At 38.3% G+C, this 25,376-nt stretch overlaps 1 protein-coding gene across 2 annotated transcripts in view; it reads left to right on the forward strand.

Annotated features, from left to right (window-relative positions):
- Positions 1 to 25,376, forward strand: part of Faf2 (Fas associated factor family member 2) — a 58,451-nt gene that overhangs the window by 5,820 nt on the left and 27,255 nt on the right. For both annotated transcript variants that reach the window (XM_020162810.2, XM_074058708.1), the window contains exon 2: positions 21,149 to 21,217. In XM_020162810.2, the coding sequence (XP_020018399.1) occupies positions 21,149 to 21,217 (69 nt within the window). The remainder of the gene's footprint in view (positions 1 to 21,148; positions 21,218 to 25,376) is intronic.

Raw genomic sequence — 25,376 nt, forward strand, 5'->3', positions numbered from 1 at the left:
CATTGTACTTGCTCATTTCTTGTAGCTATTGCTAGACAACTTTCTAGAGGGCTTCGGCAGCTTGTGTCCTTACCAAGAGGATATAAGAGGACCATTTTCCTACACCTTTGCCAGCCTTGGATATCTTGTGGTAGTTGTGGTAGCTGTAGTTTTTGGGTTTTTCTGCAGTTAGTCAAGTTTAGAATTAAAGAACAAATGCTGATGCCTTTGGTGGGGGGTGGTACTAGGGGTTGAACTCTGGGCCTCATGCTTGCTAGGCAAGTGTTCTACCACTTGAGGCACTTTCTCAACCCTTCTCTGCATTGATTATTTTTGTGATAGGGTCTCACTCATGCCATGCGAGCCTGGACCTCAATCCTCCTATTCATGCTCCCCGCATAGGACAAACGGATGCCACCCAGCCCAGCCTTTGCTTGAGGTGGGGTGTCTGGAACTTTTTGCCTAGTGTGGCCTAGAAACTTGATCCTCCTGATTTTTGCCTCCAAAGTAGCTAGGATTACAGACATGAGCCATTGGCTCTGGCTTGACACTGGGTTTTTAACTACCTCAGGTAAGAGAAAATGAGTAAGGATAGCTTTGACACCTCTTTAAATTATTTATTTATTTTTTTGGTGGTACTGGAGTTTGAACTCAGGGATTTGCACTTGCTAGGTAGGTACTCTACCACTCAAGCCACACCTCCAGGCCTGTCAGCGCCTTTGTAGGAGACAGTGCAGATGTTCCTTAATGTATAGTAAGGTTTGCTTTCTGGCTAAGTAGGTTGCAGAGTAAGTCTGCTAATTTTTCCATCAAGTTCAATTATGGATGACTTTAAGCTTCTTTTGGCTATTTACAGTTATGTAAGTTGCTAGTATACCTTTGTTCATTTTCTGTTGGGTTGTTTGACATTTTCTTATCAATTTGTAGTTCCTGTTTTTGTTGTTGTTGGAGTTTGAACTCAGGACCTCGAGCTTGCTAGATAGGTACTCTACCACTTGAGCCATGTCCCTAGCCCTTTTGCTTTAGTTATTTTTGAATAGGGTCTCATGTTTTTCCCTCAGGCCACCTGAACCATGATCCTCATATTTATACCTCACTTGTAGCTGGGAACGACAGGCATGAGCCACCATGTCCAACCTACTTAATTCTTTGTTATGACTAAATAATATGTTCCATTATTTGGGTAAGCCACATTTTGCTTATCCATTCATCGGTTGATGGCCATTTGGGTTGTTTCTAGTTTTTGGCTGTTATCAGTAATGCTCATGTGATTATTTGTTTACAGATTTTTGTGTGGACATATTTTTATTTCTCTTAGGCATATATTGAGAAGTGGGATTTCTGGGTCATATGGTAACTGTGTTTTACTTGTGTTATTAGCTGATAATCTTACTTGTTTTTATTTATTTATTTATTTATTTATTTTTGGTGGAACTAGGGTTTGAACTCAGAGCTTCATGTTTGCTAGGCATGAGCTCTACTACTGAGCCACACCTCCAGCCCTGTTTGTTTATTTTTGAGACAGGATCTTGCCATGTAGCCCAGGCTGACCTCAAACTCAAAATCTTCCTACATCTGCCTCTTGAATGCTGGGATTATAAGTGTGTATCACAGTGCCTGGTTATCAAACTATTTCCTGAAGCACCTGCACAATTTTATTATTCCACCTGTAGTGAATGAGGGTTCTAATTTCTCCACATCCATACCAACATTTGTTACATGTGTCTTTGATTGTAGTCATCCTAGTAAGTGCAGTGGTAGCACGTTTTCATTTGTATTTTGCTAGAACAAATGATTTGGAGCATCTTTCCTGTGCTCCTTGGCCCATTGTATATGTTTAGAGAAATGTCTACTCAAATCCTTTTTGCCTGGGCTGGTCTCAAACCTTGATTCTCCCCATCTCTGCCTCCTGAGTAGCTAGGATTACAGGAATTAGTCACTTCACCTGGCCTTCCAGGGGTAATTTTCAAGTTATGCTCTTTTTGTTAAATTTATTCCTAAAACTCATACTCTGGATGGTATTGTGAATGTAATTGTTCTCTCAATTTTATTTTCAGATTATTTATTGCAAATGCATAGAAGTATAACTGGTTTTTATATTGGTCTTGTACCTTGCAACCTTAACCGAATTCATTTACGAGTTTGAACAGGCTGGGGATACTTTGTTTTAAAAAGGAGCAGTCCTGGAGAATGTTGGACTGTATACATGTTTGTGTGTGTGTGTGTGTGTGTGTGTGTGTTTGCATTTTCTTTTTCTTTTTTGCCATTGTGTGTGTGTGTGTGTGTGTGTGTGTGTGTGTGTGTGTGTGTTTTCATTTTCTTCTTCTTTTTTGCCAATACTGAGGTTTGAACTGAGGCCTCATGCTTGCTTAGGCAGGTACTCTACCACTTGAGTCATTTCACCAACTCTGTTATACTTTTTTTTAAATTGGAATTTGGGAGATCAGAAATACTTATAAGTAGCCAAAAGTATACTTGAAAGAATGCAAGGACCTTTCCAAAAGAACATGTAAAAGACTTAAGCTGATGTTTTTCACATGTGTAGAATTAAACTTGTGATTTGAAAATTAAAAGTGTTGATTGAACCTTAGAGGTTTTTTTTCACTTAAAAATTCAAATATAATAGCTGGCAGAGTGGTTCAAGTGGTAGAGTACCCGCTTGGCAAGCATGAGGCCCTGAGTTTAAACCCCAGTACCACCAAAAAAAAAAAAAAAAAAAAATTCAAATGTAAGCTGGAAGTTGGTGGCTCACACCTGTAACCCTAACTGTTTGGGAGGACAGATCGAGAAGATCACAGTTTGAGGCCAATCTGGGCAAAAAGTAAGACTCTATCTCAAAAATATCCAACTCACACACTCAAAAAGGGCTGGTGGAGTGGCTCAAATAGGAGAGTGCCTGCCTAACAAGCAGATGGCCCTGAGTTCAAACCCCCAAAAAATTCAAATGTAAGCTGGGCATGGAGGTACACATCTGTAATCCCAGCACTCAGGAGGCTGAGGCAGTATTGTGAGTTCCAGGCCAGCGTGGGTGCTACATAGCAAGTTTAAGGTTGGCCCTGTTTCAAAATATGAAATATAGCCTAACACATACGTTTCCCACAGGCTTAATACATTATGCTTCATTAGCTTTTCCCTCCCTTTCTGTATAGCATTACCTCTAAGTGGAGTGCACGTAACTCGGGATGTTTCACCAACCTATTGTAATAGGTGTAGGAATGATGGCAAGCAGCATAATGTGACAAGAGCATAAACTTGGGAATCGGAGTGCTTCAAGTTCTATACAAGTTGCTCTCCATTTGCTAATGGAAATGGTAATTCATTCCCTAAGGCTTAAGTTTCTTATCTGTAAAATAAAAGATACTGCATGTATCAGCAGGTTGTTGGAATTAAATAGCATTTATTGAACCACCCAGGGTAGTCCTAGATACATAGTAATTACTCAGTAGGTATATTGCAGTGTTTGTGGAATCCAGATGGCTTACTCTTGATATAGTTGCTCACTGCTCCAAGTGTAGCAAGTCATCTGTAAATTCTGTACATTTTCAGGAGTACTGATTGAATGCCCCTGTATTTCCTTTGAATAAACTTTTTATTTAATGGGTATTTTTTTCTGAGAGGAGCAGGTGAATTTTGTTCTAATAAAACTGTACAGCAGTTTTAGATCACCACATAGACACAGAGCCTCCCCTATCAACATCTTGTACCAGAGTGATAATTTTATTATAGTTGATGAGCCTACATTGACATATTATCACCCAGAGTACATAGTTTACATTACAGCTCACTTTGGTGTTGTACAGTCCATGGATTATACAAAAGTGTACAATGATCTTACACATCATTATGATACATGGTTTCATTGTCTTAAAAATCTCTACTGTCTCTTTGCCCTGTTTTTACTGTTTGCCTTTTCCAGAATATCATATGGTTGGAATTGTACCGTATGTATCCTTTTCATATTGACTTCTCTCACTAAGTGATACGCATTTAAATTTCCTGTATGTCTTTTTGTTGCCTGCTAGCATTGAATTGTGTGCATTCCCCGGATGTACCACACGTTGTTTATCCATTCACTTCCTGAAGGATGAAACCGGTTGCTTTTTTTTTTTTTTTTTTTTTTTTTTTTTTGTGGTACTGGAGATTGAACTTAGGACCTACATCCTGAGTAGGTCCTAAGTTAATTCTCCATCAACCCTTTTTTTTGTTTGTGATGGGTTTTTCGAGATAGGGTCTCAGAAACTGGGCTGGCTTCAAACTGCAATCTTCCTGATCTCTGCCTCCTGAGTAGCTAGGATTATAGGCATGAATCACCAGCACCCAGTTGCTTCCATGTTTTGACACTTACAAATAAAGCTGCTCTAAACACCTCATACAGATTTGTGTGTGGACCTAAGTTTTGACTCATTGAGATAAATACTAGGAATGTGACATACTGGATTGCATGATAAGCCTATAGTTAGCTTTGTAAGAAACTGCCACACTGTCCCAAAATAGCTGGGCCATTTTACATTCCCACTAGCAGTAAGTAAGAATTCCTGTTGCTCCATATCTTTGTCAGCATTTGGTGGTGTCACTGTTTTGGATTTTGGCCATTCTGATAAGAGTCAAGTAGTATCTAACTTTTTGTTGTTTTGCTTTTGGTGGTACTGGGGGTTTGAACTTAGGGCTTCCAGCTTGCAAGGCAGAAGTTGTGCCACTTGAGCTGCACCTCCAGTCCTTTTTTCTCTGGTTATTTTGGAGATGGGGTCTCAGGAACTATTTGTTCAGGTTGGCCTTGAACCTTGAGCCTCCTGATTTTGGTCTCCCAAGTAGCTAGGATTACAGGTGTGACCCACTGGACCATACAGCTCTTATTGCTTTAATTTGAAATTCCCTAGTGACGATGTTGAATGTCTTTTCATCTTTACTTACTATCAGTATGTTTGTGTGTGTGTGTGTGTGAAGTAAAAATCCTCTGGGTTTTTTGTTTGTTTTACTGAAACAAGACTAATTATGTCACTAATCATTGAAATTCTTTTTCATTTGTTTTTAAAGTGAGTTCTTTCTTCTTTCTTTTTTTCTTTGGTGGTACTGGGGTTTGAATTCAGGGCTTCACACTTGCTAGGCAGGTCCTTTTTATGTTGAGTACTTTAAAGATAGGGTCTTGTGAACTATTTCCCTGGGCTAACCTCGAACTTTGATCTTCCTGGCCTCAGCCTCCTGAGTACTGGGATTATGGATGTTTGCTACCACCCTCTGCTGTTGGCCTCTTTTTTTTTTTTCAAGTACATTTATGATCAAGTTTGTTCAAAATTGGTTCAGAGTTAGTCAAAATTTCTTCAGAATGGCATGGACATCAATTTGCATACACTTCTCTTCAATATTTTAAGGAATATTTCAGTACTTAGTGGATGATTTCCTGTACTTTAGATAGTCTTTCAGAAGTAGTTCTTTGTGGTGGGTCTTGATAAAGATTTATTTAAGTTGGTCTTATTTAGTTGTTTGTTTGTTTTTGAGACAAAGTCTCACTGTATAGCCCCAGCTGACAGCAAACTCGCTGTGTAGCCTAGACTAGCCTTGAACTTGTGATCCTTGTACTTTTCTCCAGTGCTGGGATTACAGGCATGTAGTACCATCCCCAGCTAATTTTATCAGGTTTCTTTTGGCTCATCTGAGGATCGTTTCATGTATTTAAGAACTCTAATTGACGGTTCCCCATCATGTTTTTATTTAAAATTCGTAACAGAAATGTAGTACAGTAATAAAATTATAGATTTTATTCATTTATTCATTTCAGCTTTGTGTCTGTTTTTAATACTGCCCTTAGCAAGAGTGCCAGCAATGATAAATAGCAGAAATCCCGTGAATACTTAAAGGACTTTAGAACTTTCCCATCAAGGAAATTTTAAAACCTTTCTCATAGTCATGAAATATATGTGAAAGAAAAAAACTCATTATGCTAAATATCTGGCTAGTTTTTAAGCATTTATAAGCTGTTATTGGAAATAAGGAAATAAAAGTCAAGCCAGGTGTGGTGGCACACCTGTACTCCCAGCACGATGAGGCAGGAGGATCATAAGTTTCGAGGCCAGCTTGGGTTACATGGTGAGACAGTGTCTCAGAGAGGGAGAGGGAAAATAAGAATTAACCCTGTATTACTCTTACTCTTGTTTATGTTTAATTTCTACTCTGTACCAATAGGTTTTCATACTGGTGCCCAAATATCTCCTCTTTAATCCAACCTTCCTACTTTTTCCAGAATAATAATTTTTGTGTGTGTGTGTGTGTGTGAACTCAGGGCCTTCAACTTGAGCCACTCTACCAGCCCTATTTTTGTGAAGGGTTTTTTGAGATAGGGTCTCTCAAACTATTTGCCTGGGCTGGCTTCGAATCAAGATCCTCCTGATCTCTGCCTCTTAAGTAGCAAGGCTGACAGGTGTGAGCCACCGGCACCCAGCCCAGAATACTCTTTCCAGCAAAGATAATTGGAGTCATTAGAACCTTGTGGCATTTTTCTTTGTACCTCATGACACCTCCACTGTCCAATCCCATTCGTCCCCCTTTCCATTTCTAGCCCAGTGATACTTTTTCTCTCAGTTTTCCACACACCATCTTCCCTTGCCGTGAAACATTTGCTTTCACTAGTTTTCAGCCCAGAACCTTCCTGTCTTCCCTGATACATTTCTTGAAGAACTTGAAGATCTGTGTACTGTTGGTATGTTGCAGGGTCTCACTGTGTACCCCAGGCTGACCTCAAACTCGTGATCTTCCTGCCTCAGCCTTCCTCCTTCCTTGCTGGGATCACAGGTGTGCACCAAATTCCCCGTTTGCGGGGAGTGGAGTTTGAGCTCAGGTCTTCATGCTTGCAAACATGTTTTTTTAACTCCATAAAATTATTGGAGATCTGGACTGCTATTTCTTTGTTTTGTGCTTGCTGCGTGATAAATGCCCAATTAATATTTGTTGAATAATTCATAATAAATCTCACTTAATTTGAGGAATTTTTGTTGTTGTACTGTTAAATTTTTTCTCTCTTTGTGAAGTCAATTCTAGTAGCATTAAGTATTCTATTTTTAGGTGAAAGAGGAAAGCAAAAAATCTAGTTAGCAGTATTTTCATTTTTGCTGCCTGATACAAGGGAAAGAGCGTCCACTAGACACTTGGCGGTTTGCCATCTGTAACAGGCTGCTTAATCCTTCTAGGTCTCCGATTTTTGTGTCTACAAAATGACCAGTTTTTTTTTTCTTCAGTACTGGGCTTTGAACTCAGGGTCTTCACATTGAGCCAAGGCCCTCTCTGCCAGCCCTTTTTTTGTGGTAGGTTTTTTCAAGATAGGGTCTTGTGGAACTATTTGCCTGAGCTGGTTTCAAACTATGATTGTCCTGATCTCTGCCACCTGAGTGGCTTGGATCACACGTGAGTCATGGTGCCCGGCTTGACCGATATTTTTCACTTTGTAGAGGTGTTACAGAATGGATGAGTGAGCACATACTACAGCATTTGGGTAATAAATGTGTAATAAATAGTGAATCTATAGAAATAAGGGCAAAATAGTTTCTGCTGGGTATTGAGGGGGTGGGAGGAGAGGGAGGGAGTGGAGTGGGTGGTAAGGGAGGGGGTGGGGGCAGGGGGGAGAAATGAACCAAGCCTTGTATGCACATATGAATAATAAAAGAAAAAATAAAATAAAATAAATAGTGAATCTAAATCCTGGAGCATTCTGTATTGTCAAGTTTGTTGTTGTCCACCCCTCCACCGTGGTAGTGGGGTTTGAACTCAGGACGTTGTGCAACCAGGCTAGTGCTGTATCGTGTGAGCCACATGCCCACCTTGAAATGTCAGCTTTTGAAATTAAAGTGATCATTACCATTTTGTGACTTGATATTTAGTTATGTTCATATACATGCATGTCAAGTTTAAGGGATGAGGTTTCAAGCTGTGTAAACATGTAGTGGCAGGTTTTATCAGGTGGGAGGATTTGAGGATGGGGAGGGAACAGGGAAGGCGAACTCCTGGGTTACTTTGGGAATACCAATAAAGTGTACTGCCCAATGTTGTTTTCTAAGAGAAACAAAAATGCCTTCATATCTCCCTAAACAACCTTTTCTGTTCTATTCTGAGCAGTGAGGTCACTTTTATAAAAAGTGGAATAAGGCCAAATTGTTTTTGCTTTACTTTTTGAATGGAAAGGAAGAGTAGTGAACTAGAACTCAGTGAAAGATAATCTGATTGCCTCCTGCAAATCTACTTGTAGAATTTCAGAGCCTTTTTAAAGCAAGTTTAAGCTCATCTCACAACACTTTGTAAGTCTTTTTAATGTGTGTTTTATGTTTTTTTTTTTTTATTTCTTTGGTGAAACTAGAACTTGGAACTCAGGGACTTGAACTTGCTGGGCAGGCAGTCTATCCTTTAACCCCAACTGTTTTTTATGCTTTGGTGTAGCTGGAATGACAGGTGCATGCCACCATGCCAGTTTATTGATTGAGGTGGGTCTCACTAAACTTTTTGCCTGCACTTGCCCGGAACCGCTGTCCTCCCAATCTCTGTTTCCTGAATAGCTGTAGGTAACAGGCATAGACCACTGCGCCTGGCCTCCTTCATGTTTGTTAATAGCTATTATTGAAACTGTATACTTAATCTTTATAATCCAATGGATTAAGAACTTTTATTTATATTTAACCAGTGAAGAAGCTAAACCTAAGGCAGATGCCTAAGGTTACCAAGCTAGTGAATGGCATAATTAGAAAGAAGGGTAATTGAAGACTCTGTTGTCCCTCTAACTTCCCTCTAACAAAGCTCAACCACTTATTCCTTGTATTCTTAATTGCTTTGGTAGAGAATATTGTGGTTTTCTCTTTGGAAATTGTCATTTATGTGTGTTTTGTTTCACAGTGCCAGAGATCGAAGCCATGTCTTATACATGGTAGACTTTACAACAGACTGTACCCCCAGCCTCATGTAGATTAATGTAGATTCAAATATTTGCCCATAAAACGTCCACACATCTGTACTGTCATTTGGGTCCAATGAGTTATCAAATATTTAAAGAATCTACTATGTGGGTGGGTATGGTTAATCTCCTGATTCACACAGGGTATCTGCCTTGACATGTAGTGATGGACCAAACCTGTGATTTCCAAACTAATTCAGGGGATGTCCCTTGTGTTCTTCACAAAAATATCTTCCCCATGTGAAGTTGTGAGGTTAAATTTTCCTTCTTTCTAAAAGGACCATTCAGAAAGCCTTTTAAAAGATTATAATTGCAAATGTCCAAAAGGGGAAATTGATAGGTGACATTTGATCCCAAACCCTGGCTGTAGAGCAAAACTATACCAATGTGTTAGTTGATTCTGGGCATGAAGGAGAACAATTATACTTATATCTTTGGACTCATAGATATCGGGTACAATAAAGAAATTAAAATTTTCTGAATTGAGGATTTATTGAAAACTTGTTTTTTAACATGAGTTTATAAAATAATGATTGGAGGCATTATGGCATGAGAGAGAATAGAGAGCCTAGACTTTTTTTTTTTTTTAATAAGTCTTGAATTTAAACTCAGGGCTTCATATTTGCAAAGCAGATGCTCCTACCACTTGAGCCACACCTCTAGTCTATTTTGCTCTGGTTATCTTTTGAACTGTTTGCCCTGGCTGGCCTCAAACTGCGAAACTCCCAATCTCAGCCTCCCAACTAGGTAGGATTACACGCGTGACCCACTGGTGCTCTGTGAGATCCTGGCCTTTGGAGGGAGTTCTTGAGCATTTCAGTTACAGCTCTACACTTAATATTATCTAGGTATTCTTGACAAGGTCTGTAACCATTTGAGTCCTTAGCTTTCTCAGTGCTGACAACCAGGGATTTTTTTTTTATTGTTTTATTCATATGTGCATACAATGCTTGGGTCATTTCTCCCCCCTGCCGCCTCCCTGTCCCTCCCACCCTCTCAATACCCAGCAGACACTATTTTGCCCTTATCTCTAATTTTGTTGAAGAGAGAGTATAAGCAATAATAGGAAGGAACAAAGGTTTTTGCTAGTTGAGATAAGGATAGCTATACAGGGAGTTGACTCACATTACTTTCCTGTGCATGTGTGTTACCTTCTAGGTTAATTCTTTTTGATCTAACCTTTTCTCTAGTTCCTGGTCCCCTTTTCCTGTTGGCCTCAGTTGCTTTTAAGGTATCTGCTTTAGTTTCTCTGCGTTAAGGGCAACAAATGTTAGCTAATTTTTTAGGTGTCTTACCTATCCTCATACCTCCCTTGTGTGGTCTCGCTTTTATCATGTGCTCAAAGTCAAACAACCAGGGATTTAATATTTACAGTGGCTATTGCATGGTAATAGATGCTTGGTAAATGGGATCTGCTGCTATTTGGCTGGAAAGATCAGACTTCATTGTGAACAAAGGGCTGCATGTACGGTTGTGGTTACAGATCAAAGCCTAACAGTGATCACTTCCGAACACTAGATTTCATTTTGCCTGTTGCGTGAAGCAGAGCAAAGCTGTCTGTGTGGTAGGGAAGTGAGAGCAGAGCTCCTCTACTTTATGCCAAGTTGCTCTCTGGGAAAAACTGAACACAACTTAAAATTCGCATCCTCACCAAGCTAGAGCCAACAAGCCAGTTGAAATCTAGAGTACCTAGGGCTCTAGTAAGGTTTCATGCCACCTGCTGAGTGTTAGTATAAACAGTTGAGATGAGAAAAGAAACTTGCTAGGAAAGCAAGGTGACTAGATGGCAATTTCCTAGTCTATCCAAGTAGGTAAGATACCTGGTTAAAATACCACATAGATCTAGTCTTTGTGATTCCTTCTTTGACTTATACTTTGGCAAGAGGTGGATATGGGATAAGTTACAGTATTTCAAAAGTTGGTTGCCAAGTGATTGACACTCCTTATGTGAGAGAAAAAGAATTTAGAACAAGGCTGAATAGAGTAGGCTAGGGATGTAGGATAATCCGCATGTCTTAGTCTCCTGTGTGTTTTACTGGAGATTGATTAAAGTTCAGGGTATTTTTTGCCCCAAAGGTAAATACTGTCCTTCAGTCACTACTGCTATCATCAGGTATGTTTTTGTGTAAATTGTTATCTAAATGTGGTACTCCTAAATCAATTCATAGAAAGGCAGTTTATCTTTGAGGGATTAAGGAAGGATGAAAATGGGATGAGGATGTGGCTCAAGAGGTAGAGTGCCTGCTTAGTTTGCAGGGAGACTGGGGTTCAATTCCAGGACCGTATATAGAAAGATGGATAGATAAATAGATGGATGGATAAAATAGGTAGATAGGAAGGACCGGGTACCTGTGACCCACACCTGTAATCCTAGCTGCTCAGAAGTCAAAGGTCAGGAGGATCATGATTCAAGGCCAGCCTGGGCAAAAAGCAAGACCCGATCTTAAAAAATACCCAACACAAAAAAGGACTGGTGGAGTGGCTCAAGTGGTAGAGCACCTGCCTAGCAAGTGTGAAGCCGTGAGTTCAAACCCTCATATCACCAAAAAAAAGAAAAAAGATCATGGAGCAAAGATATTTCACAGTAAGACATATTCAAATGGACCTGGACCTGCCTGATGGAAGATGTTTGCCCCCGTGCCTACAGATTGGTGGGAGAAGGCAGAGCAAAAGTTAACATTTTATTGCTTTTTTTTTGAGCACAGAATGTGTGTATCCAAATCCACATCATTCTCTTTAAAGACAGTATTTTTAGCTAATAGGTATGTTGGTGATATCTGTCTTACAGGAATGTAGAGGAAAATGTAGTAACGATAGTAGCGAACATAGTTCTTTACACAGAGTGAGAATGCATGAGTAATCATGAGAAAAATAGTATGAAAGAACTAGAGAGGTAAAGAAGCAAAAGTTATTAGGGTGAGGTAGGAATCGTTCACCTAGCCACTCACATTTCCTACTATATGGTAAGGCATTGTACTGGGTCTTGGGAATACAGAGGTAAATAGGTTCTTTAAAAAAAAAAAAAAAAATTCCAGGGCTGGAAGTATAGCACTGTGGTAAAGCATGTGCTTAGTGTGTGTAAGGCTCTGGGGTCATCCCCAACACCCCTAAAGAAACACTTATAAAAAGAAAATTATAACCCGTTGCATTCAAAGAAATGACTGAGAGGACCTTGAAACTTGTGGCTGAGGTTATTAAGTCTAACATGCCTCTTCTGCTTATCTTGCTTCCAGAAATGCCTGGTAGCCAAACATTGTTGTAGAAACAAGAATTAGTAGCACAGCTAATGGAATGTCTCCTACCAAAATGGCAATATTCTTTCTTTCTGAACACAGCTGGCATTGCAAAGCTGATGTTGGCACTGAAACGAGAACGAATATTAACTTGAGAAACACTTAGCTTTTGACTCACATTGAAACCCACCCTAGCCAATGTTAATTAAATGCATTTGGCACTACATACATATCAAGAACTTTAAAATATATATGTATATTCCTTTGCCCACTATTTTAACTGAATCCTAAAGGAAGAAAATCCTAAACAGAAACTTTGCGAACAGAAATATTCATCAATGTGCTATTTTAATAGCAAAAAATTAGTCATAACATGTATGTAAATTGGTGAAGCTAGTTGGAATGTTATATAACCCCTGAATTGACTGTGAAAGATTTATGCGTAAGGGAGTACTTGATGTAAATAATAGTGCAAAATTGTATATATCTAGGAGAGAGGAGTCTCATAGAGAAGAAAGAATAGATAAGAGAGGGCTCCTAAACCTTGACTGTATATAGTGGGGTGGGGGTGGGGCAGGTGGGAAAGTTGGTTCCTAAGCTAGGAGAGAAACCACCACAAGAGTCCTACAGAGATTAGAAGGAAGGGTAAATGGATCCTTGAGATGTTTACAAGAGTGGGTACCAGCAGGATGGGTGAGGACAGAAGAGGGTATGAGAGGATATGGTAGAACTACTTTATACATGTATAGGAAAATAGAATAAAGAATGCTACTGAAATTGTTTTAGGAAGGGGGAGTGCGTTGGGGGAGCCATTGAGAGGGTGATTGGGTGTGCATATATGGAAATATCACAACGAAATCCCTTTGTACAACTAATGTATGCTAGTAATTTTTTTTTAAAAGATGTTTGCTTAACATCTACCAAAGGAGGAGAAGCAAAGACTATTACATTAGCTAGTTTCCCCTGGAATGAACGAATGAATATGGAAAGACATTCCCATCAAAACCTAAACCATATTTTGGGAATGTGGAGAACTGAAAGAAAATATACTAAATTATAAGCCAGTTTTGCATTTTAGTAGTTGGAATCACAGGGAAGAACACTTCCCTATGTCCCATTCCCCACCTTCCTTCAGTATTAAATTTTCTTTATCTTACTTATGCTAAGTTTAAAAAATACAAGAAACTGAGAGAAAACTCAGGTAGCCAACTCCATGTAGGTTGTGAGTGCTGCTGTTTTCAGATATTGAGTACCAGACAGTTTAGCAAACTTGTTTATTTGACCTTTTGGACAGCTCACTAGAGCCATCTTCCTGGCTGGCATTGAAGTCAGGAAGGCTGTTTCCACACAATGTATTTGGTATGATGAAATCAGTAAGAGTACATTCACCTTTGTTTTAAGAATCTTTTCCCTACCATCACCCTTATTTTAAACACTTTTTTAAGCCATAAATAAATGTTTCTCAGAAAGATATAAAATTATTTCAGCAGTTTTCCTTTTTCCTAGTGAACAACACTACCGTTCTGTTTGCTTTCGTGTTTGAGTCCATCTAAATACTTCTCTTCTACTCCCATATATTTAGTATGTCATCCAGTCCTTTTGGCTCTACCTCTACAACATATCCTAAGTATGTCCATTTCTTTTTTATCTTCACTGCTGTCATATTTTTCTACTCTACCAGTCTCTTTCCCTTAGACTTTTATAGTTTTCTTACTAGTATCTTGCTGTCTTTCATATGCAGTTAGAATGATTTTTTAAATAGTGTACATAGAATCATGTCACTCCTACCTACTTTAGAATTAAGGCTTTAAGTTTAGTGGTTCTCAACCTTATTTGTTCATTAGAATCTAGTGGAAGTTTCCAGTCCTACAGAAAAAAATAACCTATGCATAGGGTCCATCTTCAGAGAGCTGTTTGGGGTGTGTAGGGGTGAGGTCTTGGCATCCGTAGGCTATTTTTTAAAGTTTCCTTAAGTGCTTCTGATGTGAGGTAAGATTGAACAATAATGTCCTTAGATGGGTGATCTCCTCCCTGCCTACTTCTCAAGACCTTATCTGCCATCCTGCCAAGTTCGTTCTTGATGCGAGTTTCTTCTCTCCCTGTGTTGTTCTACAAGTGCTCTACCACTGAGCTATGAACACAGTCCTGTTTTACTGTTTAAATAACTTCATTTTAGAATAGATTTAGATTTATAGAAAATTGCAGTTGCTGTCCAGAAAACTTCCACTTACCTTACATTCAGTGTTCCCTACAAATGCCTTACAGTGTTAGTGAGCACATTTGTCACAATGAAGCAGTGTTGATACCTAATTATTAACTGAAGCCCATATGTTGTTCAGATCTCCTTAGCTTTTACCCAGCATCCTTTCTCTGTTCCAGGATCCCATCTCTAAGATCACATTAAATGTAAGTCATGTCTTAGGTTTCTCATGAGTATGACAGTTTCTTGGACTGTCCTTGTTTTTTACGACCTAGGCTGGTTTTAGGAGGTATTTTGTGGAATGTCCCCCAAATGAGATTTGTCTGGTGTTCTAATGATTAACCTAGGGTTATGGAGTTTTAGGAGGAAGACCACAGAGGCCAAGCACCACTTTTATTGTTCGTATTAAGAACACACATTGCTATAATTTTCTGAATCATTTGGCTGAGGCAGTGCTTGTTGGGTTTCTCTATTATAGTCTTCCCCCAAGCACTTTTCCATGTGATTTTTTTTTTTTTTTTTTTTTTTTGAAAGACAGTGACTTTGTAGTCTGGGAAGCAGCAGAAGTTAAGATCCTCTGTAAAGGTAAAGTATCTCCTTAAATTATTTGGAATTCCTCTGTACAGGATATTTGTCTGTTTTCCCCTCCCACTTGTTCAATCATGTATTTACATTATAAATGTTTATTTTTGAACTTTGGGTTTTAATCCAGTACTACTGTTTTATTTTATTTGCGGCCCTAAGGTTTGAACTCAGGTTCTTACGCTTGCTAATCAGGTGCTGTACCACTTGAGCCATGCCCCCCAGTCCTTTTTTTTTTTTTTTTTTTGAGATCTCAAATTTATGCCCAGGCTGGCTCGGACTACAGTCTCCCTGTTTAGGCTTCCTGGGTAGTTGGGATGACAGGTCCATACTACTATGCCCAGCTTTTATTGGTTGAGTTGAGGTCTCAACTTTTGCCCAGGTTGGCCTCAATTTGCAGTCCTCCCATTCTTACCTCCCAAGTAGCTAGAATTAACAGGCTTGGGCCACCGTGCCCAGCCCAGTACTACTGCATTTTGTTCCAGCTTTGGCCATTGGGATTTTTTTCAGGTGACTCTTTTATCCTGTTGACATACCCATCATTGTAGGAGTTTTATTTTGCTTTTTTAAACACTTCCTTCCTACAATTTTCTCACCTTTATCATGTGTATTTGCCCCAGTGTGTATTTCTCCAAGGATCCCTGGTTCCTTTTGTTGGAAAATGGTATTAGAGAACAAGATTTGGGTGTTGGGTATGCTTGCCACTTGGGTGTTGTTGCTTGTAGACCTTCTCAGATGCCAGAGCATATAAGAAGCTGAATTTTTCTATATGTAACAGTCTGCATCTGTAATAAAAAGATAAACATGAGTTGATGCAGATGTGTCCAACTCTAACCCATTATTACTATGTGGATCAGTGTAGCTTTTCCTCCTTTGATACCTACAACCTCCCACTTCAGCAGTGAGAAAACTGGTTCCTGCCAGTTGAGTTCCAGTGTACGCATGTACAGACAAGGTAGCTTCAGACTAGTTACATGGAAAACAGCTATCAAACTATCAACCAGGGGACAGTGGTTATGTGTAGTTCCTTTTGCCTTTCATCTTCCAGACACTACTCATTTCCAAAGTTACTTAGTCTATACCTTTTCCTTTCCCCTGACCCTTTCAGTAACATTAGTTCATATATTTGCAGTATGATTAGAGTGTTTCATCCAGGCTGTTCTATTCAGGGATCCTCTGACCTCCTAAAAATTTTTTTTAATTTACACACATTAAAATTCACTTTGCTGTGAAGTTCTGCAAGTTTTGATAAACGTATAACATTCACATATCAATTTTTTTCTTTTTTCAGTACTTGGGCTTAAACTCAGGGCCTGCACCTTGAGCTACTCCACCAGGCCTTTTTTGTGAAGAATTTTTTCAAGATAGGGTCTTGAACTATTTGCCCAGGCTGGCTTCAAACCTCATGATCTCTGCCTTCTGAGAAGCTAGGATTATAGACTTGAGCCACCGGCACCTGGCCTCATACCCATTTGTTTAAGACCTTTTTCATGTTGTCTTGCCTGGAATATTTTTCCCATGGCTAGCCCCTTATTTTTCATTTTTATTTCCTTGAGGGAGGCCTTGAACATCACATCAGAAGAACTCTCAGAACAAAAAGTTCTGTTCGTTTATTCTGAGTATGTGTGTGGTTTGTTTTGGTCAGTCTCCTTCTAGAAGGATGCGAATTTACTAAAAGCAGGTACTATATCTATAACTGGAATTTCTTGAATACTGAGTCAGTAAATATACGTTGACATATAAATGAATAATCCTGTCCTAGGAGTGTCTAGCCTGCTGCTTTTAATACTAATTAGTAGTGATTGAAAGCAGGTTTGTTCTGTTGGACTGGGCTTCCTGCTTACCTGCCTCATTACTTTCAAAAGGGTTTTGCCTACAAGTTAGGTTAAGTGTTCAGTATGTTGAAGATGTTCTCTTCTACAGTGTTTGTAATTTTTTTAAAGTTATTTTAATAAGAGACTTAAAATAGCTGTTCCAGGGCTGGGGATGTAGCATAGGGATAGAGTGTTTGCCTAGCATGCACAGGACCCTGAGTTGGATCTCTATTTCCACAAAAACAAAAAATTTCTGCTTAGAATTGTACATTAATAAATGGATTTCCCAGCCAGGCTGAACATTAGAATCAGCTGAAGAACTTATTAAAAAAAAAATTGCTTCCTAGACTCTTTCCCTAACTAAAAAGATTCTACAATCTGTATTTTGGGGCTGGGAACATGGATTAAGTACTACAGTGCCTGCAGAGCAAGCACAAGGCCTTGAGTTTAAACTTGATCACCAGTAAAAGCAAACAAACGACAACAAAACTCCACGTACTTACTCCTTTTTGTGGTGCTGAGGACCAAACCCAGTGTCTCTTATATACAGGACAAACACTCTACCACTGAGCTACACATTCCTAGTCCTACAAATTTGTGTTTTTAACAACTGGCCTGGCATCATCAGAACATTTTGAATTTAAAAACCCTAGTGGGACTGTGGGGTGTAGCTCAGTGGTAGAGTGCCTGCCTAGCATGCATGAAGCCACAGCACCACCCACAGCACCACAATACCAGTCAAACAAACCCAGTGTGTTGATGTGCAGAGAGATTTTGACATGCTTTCTAGAGGGCTTCAGCTTATTGCTATGGTTATTGAAGCTTATCCAAAAAGATCTTTTAACTTGGACTTTTCTATAACTATTTAAAGCCCTTACTGTGTGCTAAGATGCTTGCAGACATTACAGGTGAGCAGAAGACATTACCCTCAAGGAACCTGCGCTCTCTGAGAAGGCAGTGGAATGAATGTAAATAATCGTAATAGAAGATAGAAAACATAAAGTTGTTTTCTAAAATAAAGCTAAATGTTTGTTTGTTTGTTTATTTAATGGTATTGGAGCTTGAACTCAGGACAGCTTGAACCACTCCACCAGCCCTTTTTTGTGATGGATTTTTTCAAGATAGGGACTTTCGAACTCTTTGCCCAGGCTGATTTCCAACTGTGATCGATCCTCCTGATCTCTGCCTTCTGAATAGCTAGGATTATAGGTGTGAGCCACCAGCACCTGGCTCAGTGAAGGGAATGGTCATTCACACCTGAGAAGGTAAAATTAAGAGTCTAATTCTTAGAATCCACAGTGAGAAGGAATTAACTTGGACATCCTAGTCCTTTTATTGATGTGTAATGTAGGAAATTGGAAGTCATGGGAGGCCTGGTACAAACCAGAAGGCAATTGGCAAAATGAAAATAAGCCTGGAATGTCAGGAACTAAAATCCAAACTGTTGGAGCTCTCAAAACTATTGGTTCTTTTTAAATTTTTTTATTATATTATTGTGGTACTGGGGCACATTGTGATATTTGCAAAAGTTCTTATGTCATAGTGGAATTTACCCCCTCCATCATTCTCCTTTATCCCTTTCTCCCCCCCCCAATTCCTGGAATAGTTTCAGCATGTCTCATTTTTGCATTTCCGTACATGAGTACATAATATTTTCACCATATTCACCCTCCTTCACCCTTTCCTTTTGTCTCCCACTGGTGCCAACCCCCAGACGGGACCTGTTTCCTATTCTCCATTTTTGAAAAAAGCCATTTTGTTTGTTTAAGATACCTTTAAGACATTTAAGATAGTTTAAGACATTTCCATGTATATATGTATTATAACCAAAATTGGTTCATGCACTTTGTTTTTCTCCTTTCTACCTTAGTCCCCTTCTTATAGTGATTTTACCAAGTTTAAAATTTCTATATTCATTCTTGTAAAAAAACTACATTACCCATATTCACCTTCTTAACTTCCTTCTTTAATTTTCCCTTCTTTCATTAGTGACCTTTCCTTAGCATGACCTGTTTTTCATAACACTGCTTGTATTTATGTTGTGTCTATCTCCCACATGTGAGAGAAAACATGCAGCCTTTGTCTTTCTGAGCCTGTCCTTCAATTGCATCCATTGACCTTCAAACCACATAGTTTCATTCTTCTTTATGGCTGAATAAAACTATTTTGTGTGTGTGTGTGTGTGTGTGTGTGTGTGTGTGTGTGTGTGTGTGTGTATGTGTGTGTATCACATTTTCTTAATCCATTCATCAGTTATAGGGCATCTGGGTTGTTTCCATAGCTTCTCTATTAGGAACAGTGTTGCAGTAAATAAACATTGGTGTACAAATGTCTTTATTATGTCTTAACTTACATTCTTTTGGGTATATCCCTAAGAGTGGTACTGCTGGATCATGTGGCAGTTCTATTTTTAGTTTTTTGAGGAGCCTCCACACTGTTTTCCATAGTGGTTGTAGTAATTTACACTTCTATCAAGAGTGAGGTGGAATCTTTTTTTTTTTTTTTTTTTTTTTTTGTGGTACTGGAGTTTGAACTCAGGGCCTACACCTTGAATTAGTCCATCAGCCCTTTTATGTGATGAGTTTCAAGACAGGGTTTCGAGAACTATTTGCCTGGGCTGGCTTGTAACTGTGATCCTCTTGTTCTCTACCTTCTGAGTAGCTAGGATTACAGGCTACCAGTGCCCAACCAGTGAGGTGGAATTGTGGTTTTGATTTGCATTTCCTTTATGGCCAGGGATGTTGAACATTTCTTCATGTGTTTTTTAAGCCATTTGGACTTCTTCCTTTGAAAAAGCTCTGTTGAGTATATTTGCGCATTTCTTCATTGGGTCATTGATTTTCTGAGAATTCAATTTTTTGAGCTCTGTGTATATTCTGGTTACTAATCCCTTGTCAGATGTGTAGCTGTCATAGCCACTGGTTCTTAACAGAGCTGTAGACCTCTTCACAACTTTTCTTATTTCTCAATTTTTTCTGATACTGGAGTTTGAACTCAGCTTCACACTTGATAGGTAGGCACTCTACCACTTGAGCTATGCCTCTCACCTTGGGGTAACTATAGAAATACTTGAATGCCAAGCTAAAGATTTTGGAATTTGTTAACCAGTGAACTGAAACATTTTGGGCAGAGAAGTAAGCATCACATACACACACGCACATGCACTCGCACAGTTGACTTGAGGAATTATGAAAGGCTGTTTAAATTTTTGGGCTATCAGGCAGAGATCGGGAGGTCATTATTTGAGGTCAGCCCAGGCCAAAAAAAAAAAAGTTGTTAAGACCCCATCTCAACCAGTAAAAGCTGGGCATGGTGGGGCATGGTGTCATCCCAGCTATGTGGGAAACTTAAATGGGAGGATCACAGTCCAGGCCAGCCCTATTGGAAAAATACTTACAGAAACAGGGCTGGGGAGGAGTGCAAGTGGTAAAGCACCTGCCCAACAAACTCAGGGTTTGAGCCCTGAGTTCAAATCCCAGTATCTCTCTCACACATACAATAGAGTATTGGACTGGTGTTGTGGAGATGTGGTTAGATGTGAAATAAAATAGATGAACTGTCAGAAATTGATTACTGATGAAGTGTGGAGTTCCAAAATGTAGTTGAGGTTCTCAGTGCCATTTTTGGATATTTTGAAGAGGTGAGAACAGAGAGGCTGAACAGAGAGAGTGGTTTAAAAGTATGGATTTGAGATATTAGTGTCTTATCTATATGGAAATGTTGTCTAGGCTATTGGAAATGTGCTAGTAAGTTTTGGAAGAAATGGTGGGTCCAGATATTAAATTAGAAATCTTATATATAGATGACTGGTGATTCCATGAGGTTGAGGAAGAAGAAGGTGGAGAGATGGAAATAGACATTCTCAGGGAAATTCCTACATTTAGAGGGATAGACAAAGAGCAGCCAGAGACACTTTCATCAGAAACTAGGTGGAACCTTGGAGCAACCTGAGGAGAGGGAAAGAGAGAACATGTACATTTCTGACTTTTTCATAAAGTTTTCCATAGTTCATATAAGCTATGTTATATATTGATAGATCAAATGACATAAATTAAGGAAAGGCATTGCATTTTGCAAGAAAGCTGCATTACATCATTATATATTACAGTCAAGATAATTGTTTTGCATTAAAGATTGTAAACTTTTTAACTTTAATTGGAGAGAATGTTGATTTTAATCATTAATACTCTTTTCCTGAAAGCCTTCAAGTTTAAAAAGGAATTTAGCAGTTTTAAAAATTGTAAACAAGTCTAGAATAGTTGGCTGAATCATGAAGTTTCACCATAATTTAACATCTACCTTTAGCACTATTTAGCCTTATTCATTAAAGATTCCGGTAGAGGTAAAAATACCCACTTAAGTACTGTTGTTTTTTCCCTAAGTAACTTTTTGTTTTTATCCCTTTTTTCAGGATCTTACTGGCATAGAATCTATGGATCAGTGTCGCCATACATTGGAACAGCATAACTGGAACATAGAGGTATAACAGGATTCATTCTAAGGTTATTTTTTTCTCCATTCTGATAATAAAGAATGAAAAACATACATCTTTCCACAGGAGGAGTGTTTTTCTACAGTAGACTTCTTTTCAGCCTTATGACTTCTTATTAATCTTAAAAATGAAAGTATGAGGCCAGGCGCTGATGGCTCACCCTGTAATTCTAGTTACTCAGGAGGCAGAAATCAGTAGGATCATGGTTCAGAGCCAGCCTGGGCAAATAGTTTGAGAGACCCTATCTTGAAAAAACTCATCACAAAAAAAGGCTGGTGGAGTGGCACAAGGTGTAGGCTCTGAGTTTAAGCCCCAGTACTACAAAAAAAGAGTACCCAACACAAAAAAGGGCTGGTGGAGTGATTCAAGTGGTAGAGCACCTGCTTAGCAAGTATGATGCCCTGAATTCCAACCCCAGTACTGCAATAAATAAATGAGAAAAGTAGAAAATGTGGTGAAAATTTATGAAATCTCAGAATAAATGGTAACCAAATCCCTTAATATACTGGCTCCCTTGTTTTTTCTCAATGGCTATTTGGGGAAGTAATTCAGTTTTTTTGTTTGTTTGTTTGGTTTTGGTTTATTCTTCAGGGTTTTCTAGGTAGTCATGTTATCTGCAGCTCATTGATTGTTTTCAATATGTGCGTTCTTTGCTTTTTTTTAACTTGGCCATGAAATTGATTAGCACTTTAGAAGAGTGTAGATTAATAATGATAGTAGCTGACATCTTGTCTTCTCTGTATGCCTCTAATGTTTATTGTCATTTATGATGTTAGTTGTTGCTTTGAGATAGATCCTAGAATTAAGCTCTGTGAGAGGTGAGATTTTGATGACTGCTATGATCCAAGCATAGAACACTGAACCTGGTACATCATAGTCTCTTAACAAAAATCTGTTGACTGTTCTTCCACTCTTAGTATATTAATAGTTTTATGTCAAGAGTATGTGCTGACTTTTATCAAATTCCTTTGATGTCTGCAATTAAGGGATATTACTTGAATCGAGAGCTGTATTTTTTTTTTTTAATTTTGAGAGGTGGATTTCTGATAACATTCCTTTTTTTTTCTTTTCTTTTTTTAATGGGTTTTTTTCAGGATATGATCTCGCAAACTATTTGCCCATGCTGGCTTTGAACTGCCATCTTCCTGATCTCTGACTCCTGAGTAACTAGGATTACAGCTGTGAGCCACCCTTGCCTGGCTTTTTTTTTTTTTTTTTTTGCCGTACTGGGTTTTGAACTAACTCCAGGGCCTTGTACGCTAGGCAAGTTTTCTCCACTTGAGCTACATCTCCAGCCCTTTTTTACTTTAGTCATTTTTTTAGATAGTGTCTCATGCTTTTTCCCCTGAGCTGACATAGGCCTCTCGAATAGCTGGGATTATAGGCATGTACTACCATGACTGACCTCTACACATACATTTTTTAGGAATTAAATTCTAGGCTTTCCTGTGATACCAGCAAACAAGTCTAATAAGCTTCTGGTCTCAAGTTGCTTAATTGTAGGAAATTTGAGTTTGTAATAGTGGATAAGATGAGTATAGGAAGTGTAGCATGTTCTAGGAAATTTAAGTAGGGTGGTCTAGTAAGGCCTCTCTGAGGAGGGGATATTTGAGCCACTTAAGTATGATGTGTACATTTGGGGAAAATGCATCTTGGGCAGAGGAGATGGTGGTATTCTATATCTGCTTGTGCTTTTCTTGTTAAATTTTGATTTCAAGTGTTGTTGGCTTTATAAACTAACTTGATAAAGTGAGGCTTTCACTCCAAAATTCATAATCTGTTTTCTACAGTTTTTGTTTTTTTTTTTTTCTTTTTGGCAGTACAGTTGTTTGAACTCAGGGCCTCACGCTTGCTAGGCAGGTGCTCAGCCTGCACCACTTGAGCCACTGTGCCAGCCCTTATGTCTTTTTTTTTTTCTCCTATAAATCCACTAGGAAAATTAAGAATATCTTTCTTGATGCACTTTCTTACAAGACTCTTTTTTCCTTAGGGATTTTCTTTCTTTTTAATTTTTTTCCATTCTTTGCTTTTTTATCCTTTGGTGTTGGCATCAAATCCAGTGCTTCACACATGCCAGGCAAGTGTTCTACCACCATGTTTTGTTTTTAAGAAAGTATTTTAGCCAGGTGTGATAATCCAGAGGCAGAAGGATAACAGCATACATATGCATTTTACTTCTGTATTTCAGCACCATCATTTTTTCAATTTGGTTGATTTATTTGTAGTTTTTCTTGCATTTAAGAAAAACTCCAGTTTGAACTATGGTGGTTTTTTTTGTTTTATTTAACCTTTTCATATCTTGTCATTTTATCTCATATAGGTACTTATTAGATCTCTGATTTAATAATATCCCACTGACATTATAAAAACCTGTAAATGTATACATGTTCATCAGTTTTTTTGATGGTACTGTGATTTGAACTCAGGGCTTTGCATTTGTGAGGCTAGTGCTCTCCTATTTGAGCCAGGCCTCCTTAGTTAAAAATTAAATCAGCAGAAACTATAAAGGTAGCTGAGTATGGTGGTAAATGCCTGTGATCCCAGCACTGGGGAGGCTGAGCCAGTATAATTTTGACTTCCAATTTTGAGTTCCAGACCAGCCTGGGCTTCATGGTAAGAACCTCTCCCTCAAAAACAAACAAAAGGAAAGGGGGAAAAAAACACCATAGAGGTAAATGAAACAACTATGACTATGTTCCTACTACCATCCAGCTCCTGACAATGAAATATTTTGTAATACTTTGTTTCAAATTTCTTTTGATCAAATATGGATAAAATGGAAGCCTTATATGACTTGCCTGCATGTCATCTGTTGTGTACACACATACATACACACAGCCTTTCTTTTTCTTCTTTCATGCATGTAACCACTACTGACTAATAGGTGTTTATCAAAGATTATATTTTTTGGGGGACAGTGGTTTTTATCTCCTTTATTTTTTTCCTGTTATTTAATGAGACATAAGGACTACTCGACATAATGACTTGAATGTGCTTTTATAGGTTTCTTTATTTCCCAAAGCTAATGTCTTGGTTTTTTTCTGATTACAAAAGAAGCATGCCTGTAAAAAGATTAAAACACAACTTTATTAAATTGAAATGAAAAAAGGTCTTGGTATTTTCATGAGATAGAAACATAGATGTTTTGATATATGTCCTCCCAAACTTTTTTTGGTTTTGGTGTGCCACTATTTATACACCTTTCCAGTGTTAATCACAAGTGCTACATCAAAGAGCATGCTTTATTTTTGTGCATGCTGTGAAAGGCAGTACATGATCCAAATAAAATACAAATTTTATACCAATTGGAGGAACATTTAAATAGTTTGATAGCATTGTATTTACAGATAAAGATACGTGGCTGTCAGAACTTTCTTGTAATTAATACTTTTTATTAATATTAGGATGTTTTATGTAGAAATCTAATTTGAGTTATTAATATTGCTACCCATACTTTATTGCTTTATTTCTGGTTTGCAATTATCTGGTTTAATGTTGGCTGTTCCTTTCACGCAAAATAACTTACTACAAGCTTGTTGCAAAAGTACCCATGCAAGTGCACACCCATACAGGCAAAGGGCTCCAAAAGGTGTGAAGTGAATGATCAGCCTTCATTGGACAGCTAGTGTTGGGTTTTAGTGTCTCCTTCAGGTTCTCTCTTTATTTCTATGACTGTGTGTATTCCTGTATACCTTTCCTACACATATGGGATTCTGATGTATTTACAGTATTTTCACTTCAGTCTATTTTAGTAACTCATAAAAATATTAAATAAAATACATCAAAATAATTATAGTTTTTAAAGAAAGCCTGTGGTGAAATATGAAAATAATCCCACTCATACTACTTGCCTACCACTCTTTTTCAGTCTTACTTCCCCAACATAGCTATATGAACAATTTCTTTTGATTATTTTCAGGTATTTTTATTTCTGTCTAAAATGTATGTTACATTTTTCTCTATAGAATAGTTTCTGTGCAGTAAAACAGAGTTTTGTTGTATTTGTAAGGTTATTCATTTTTTAAAGTTTATATATTAATGAAAACATTTTTATGAAAGACAAAAGTATTTTTGCAAATCTCGTGAACATTTGACAATAGGAAACAATTAGATTTTTACATGTTTCTACCTTTAGTGTCTTTGTTTG

The sequence above is a fragment of the Castor canadensis genome, chromosome 16 (assembly GCF_047511655.1).
Source record: "Castor canadensis chromosome 16, mCasCan1.hap1v2, whole genome shotgun sequence".
In the NCBI taxonomy this organism is placed as follows: domain Eukaryota; kingdom Metazoa; phylum Chordata; class Mammalia; order Rodentia; family Castoridae; genus Castor; species Castor canadensis.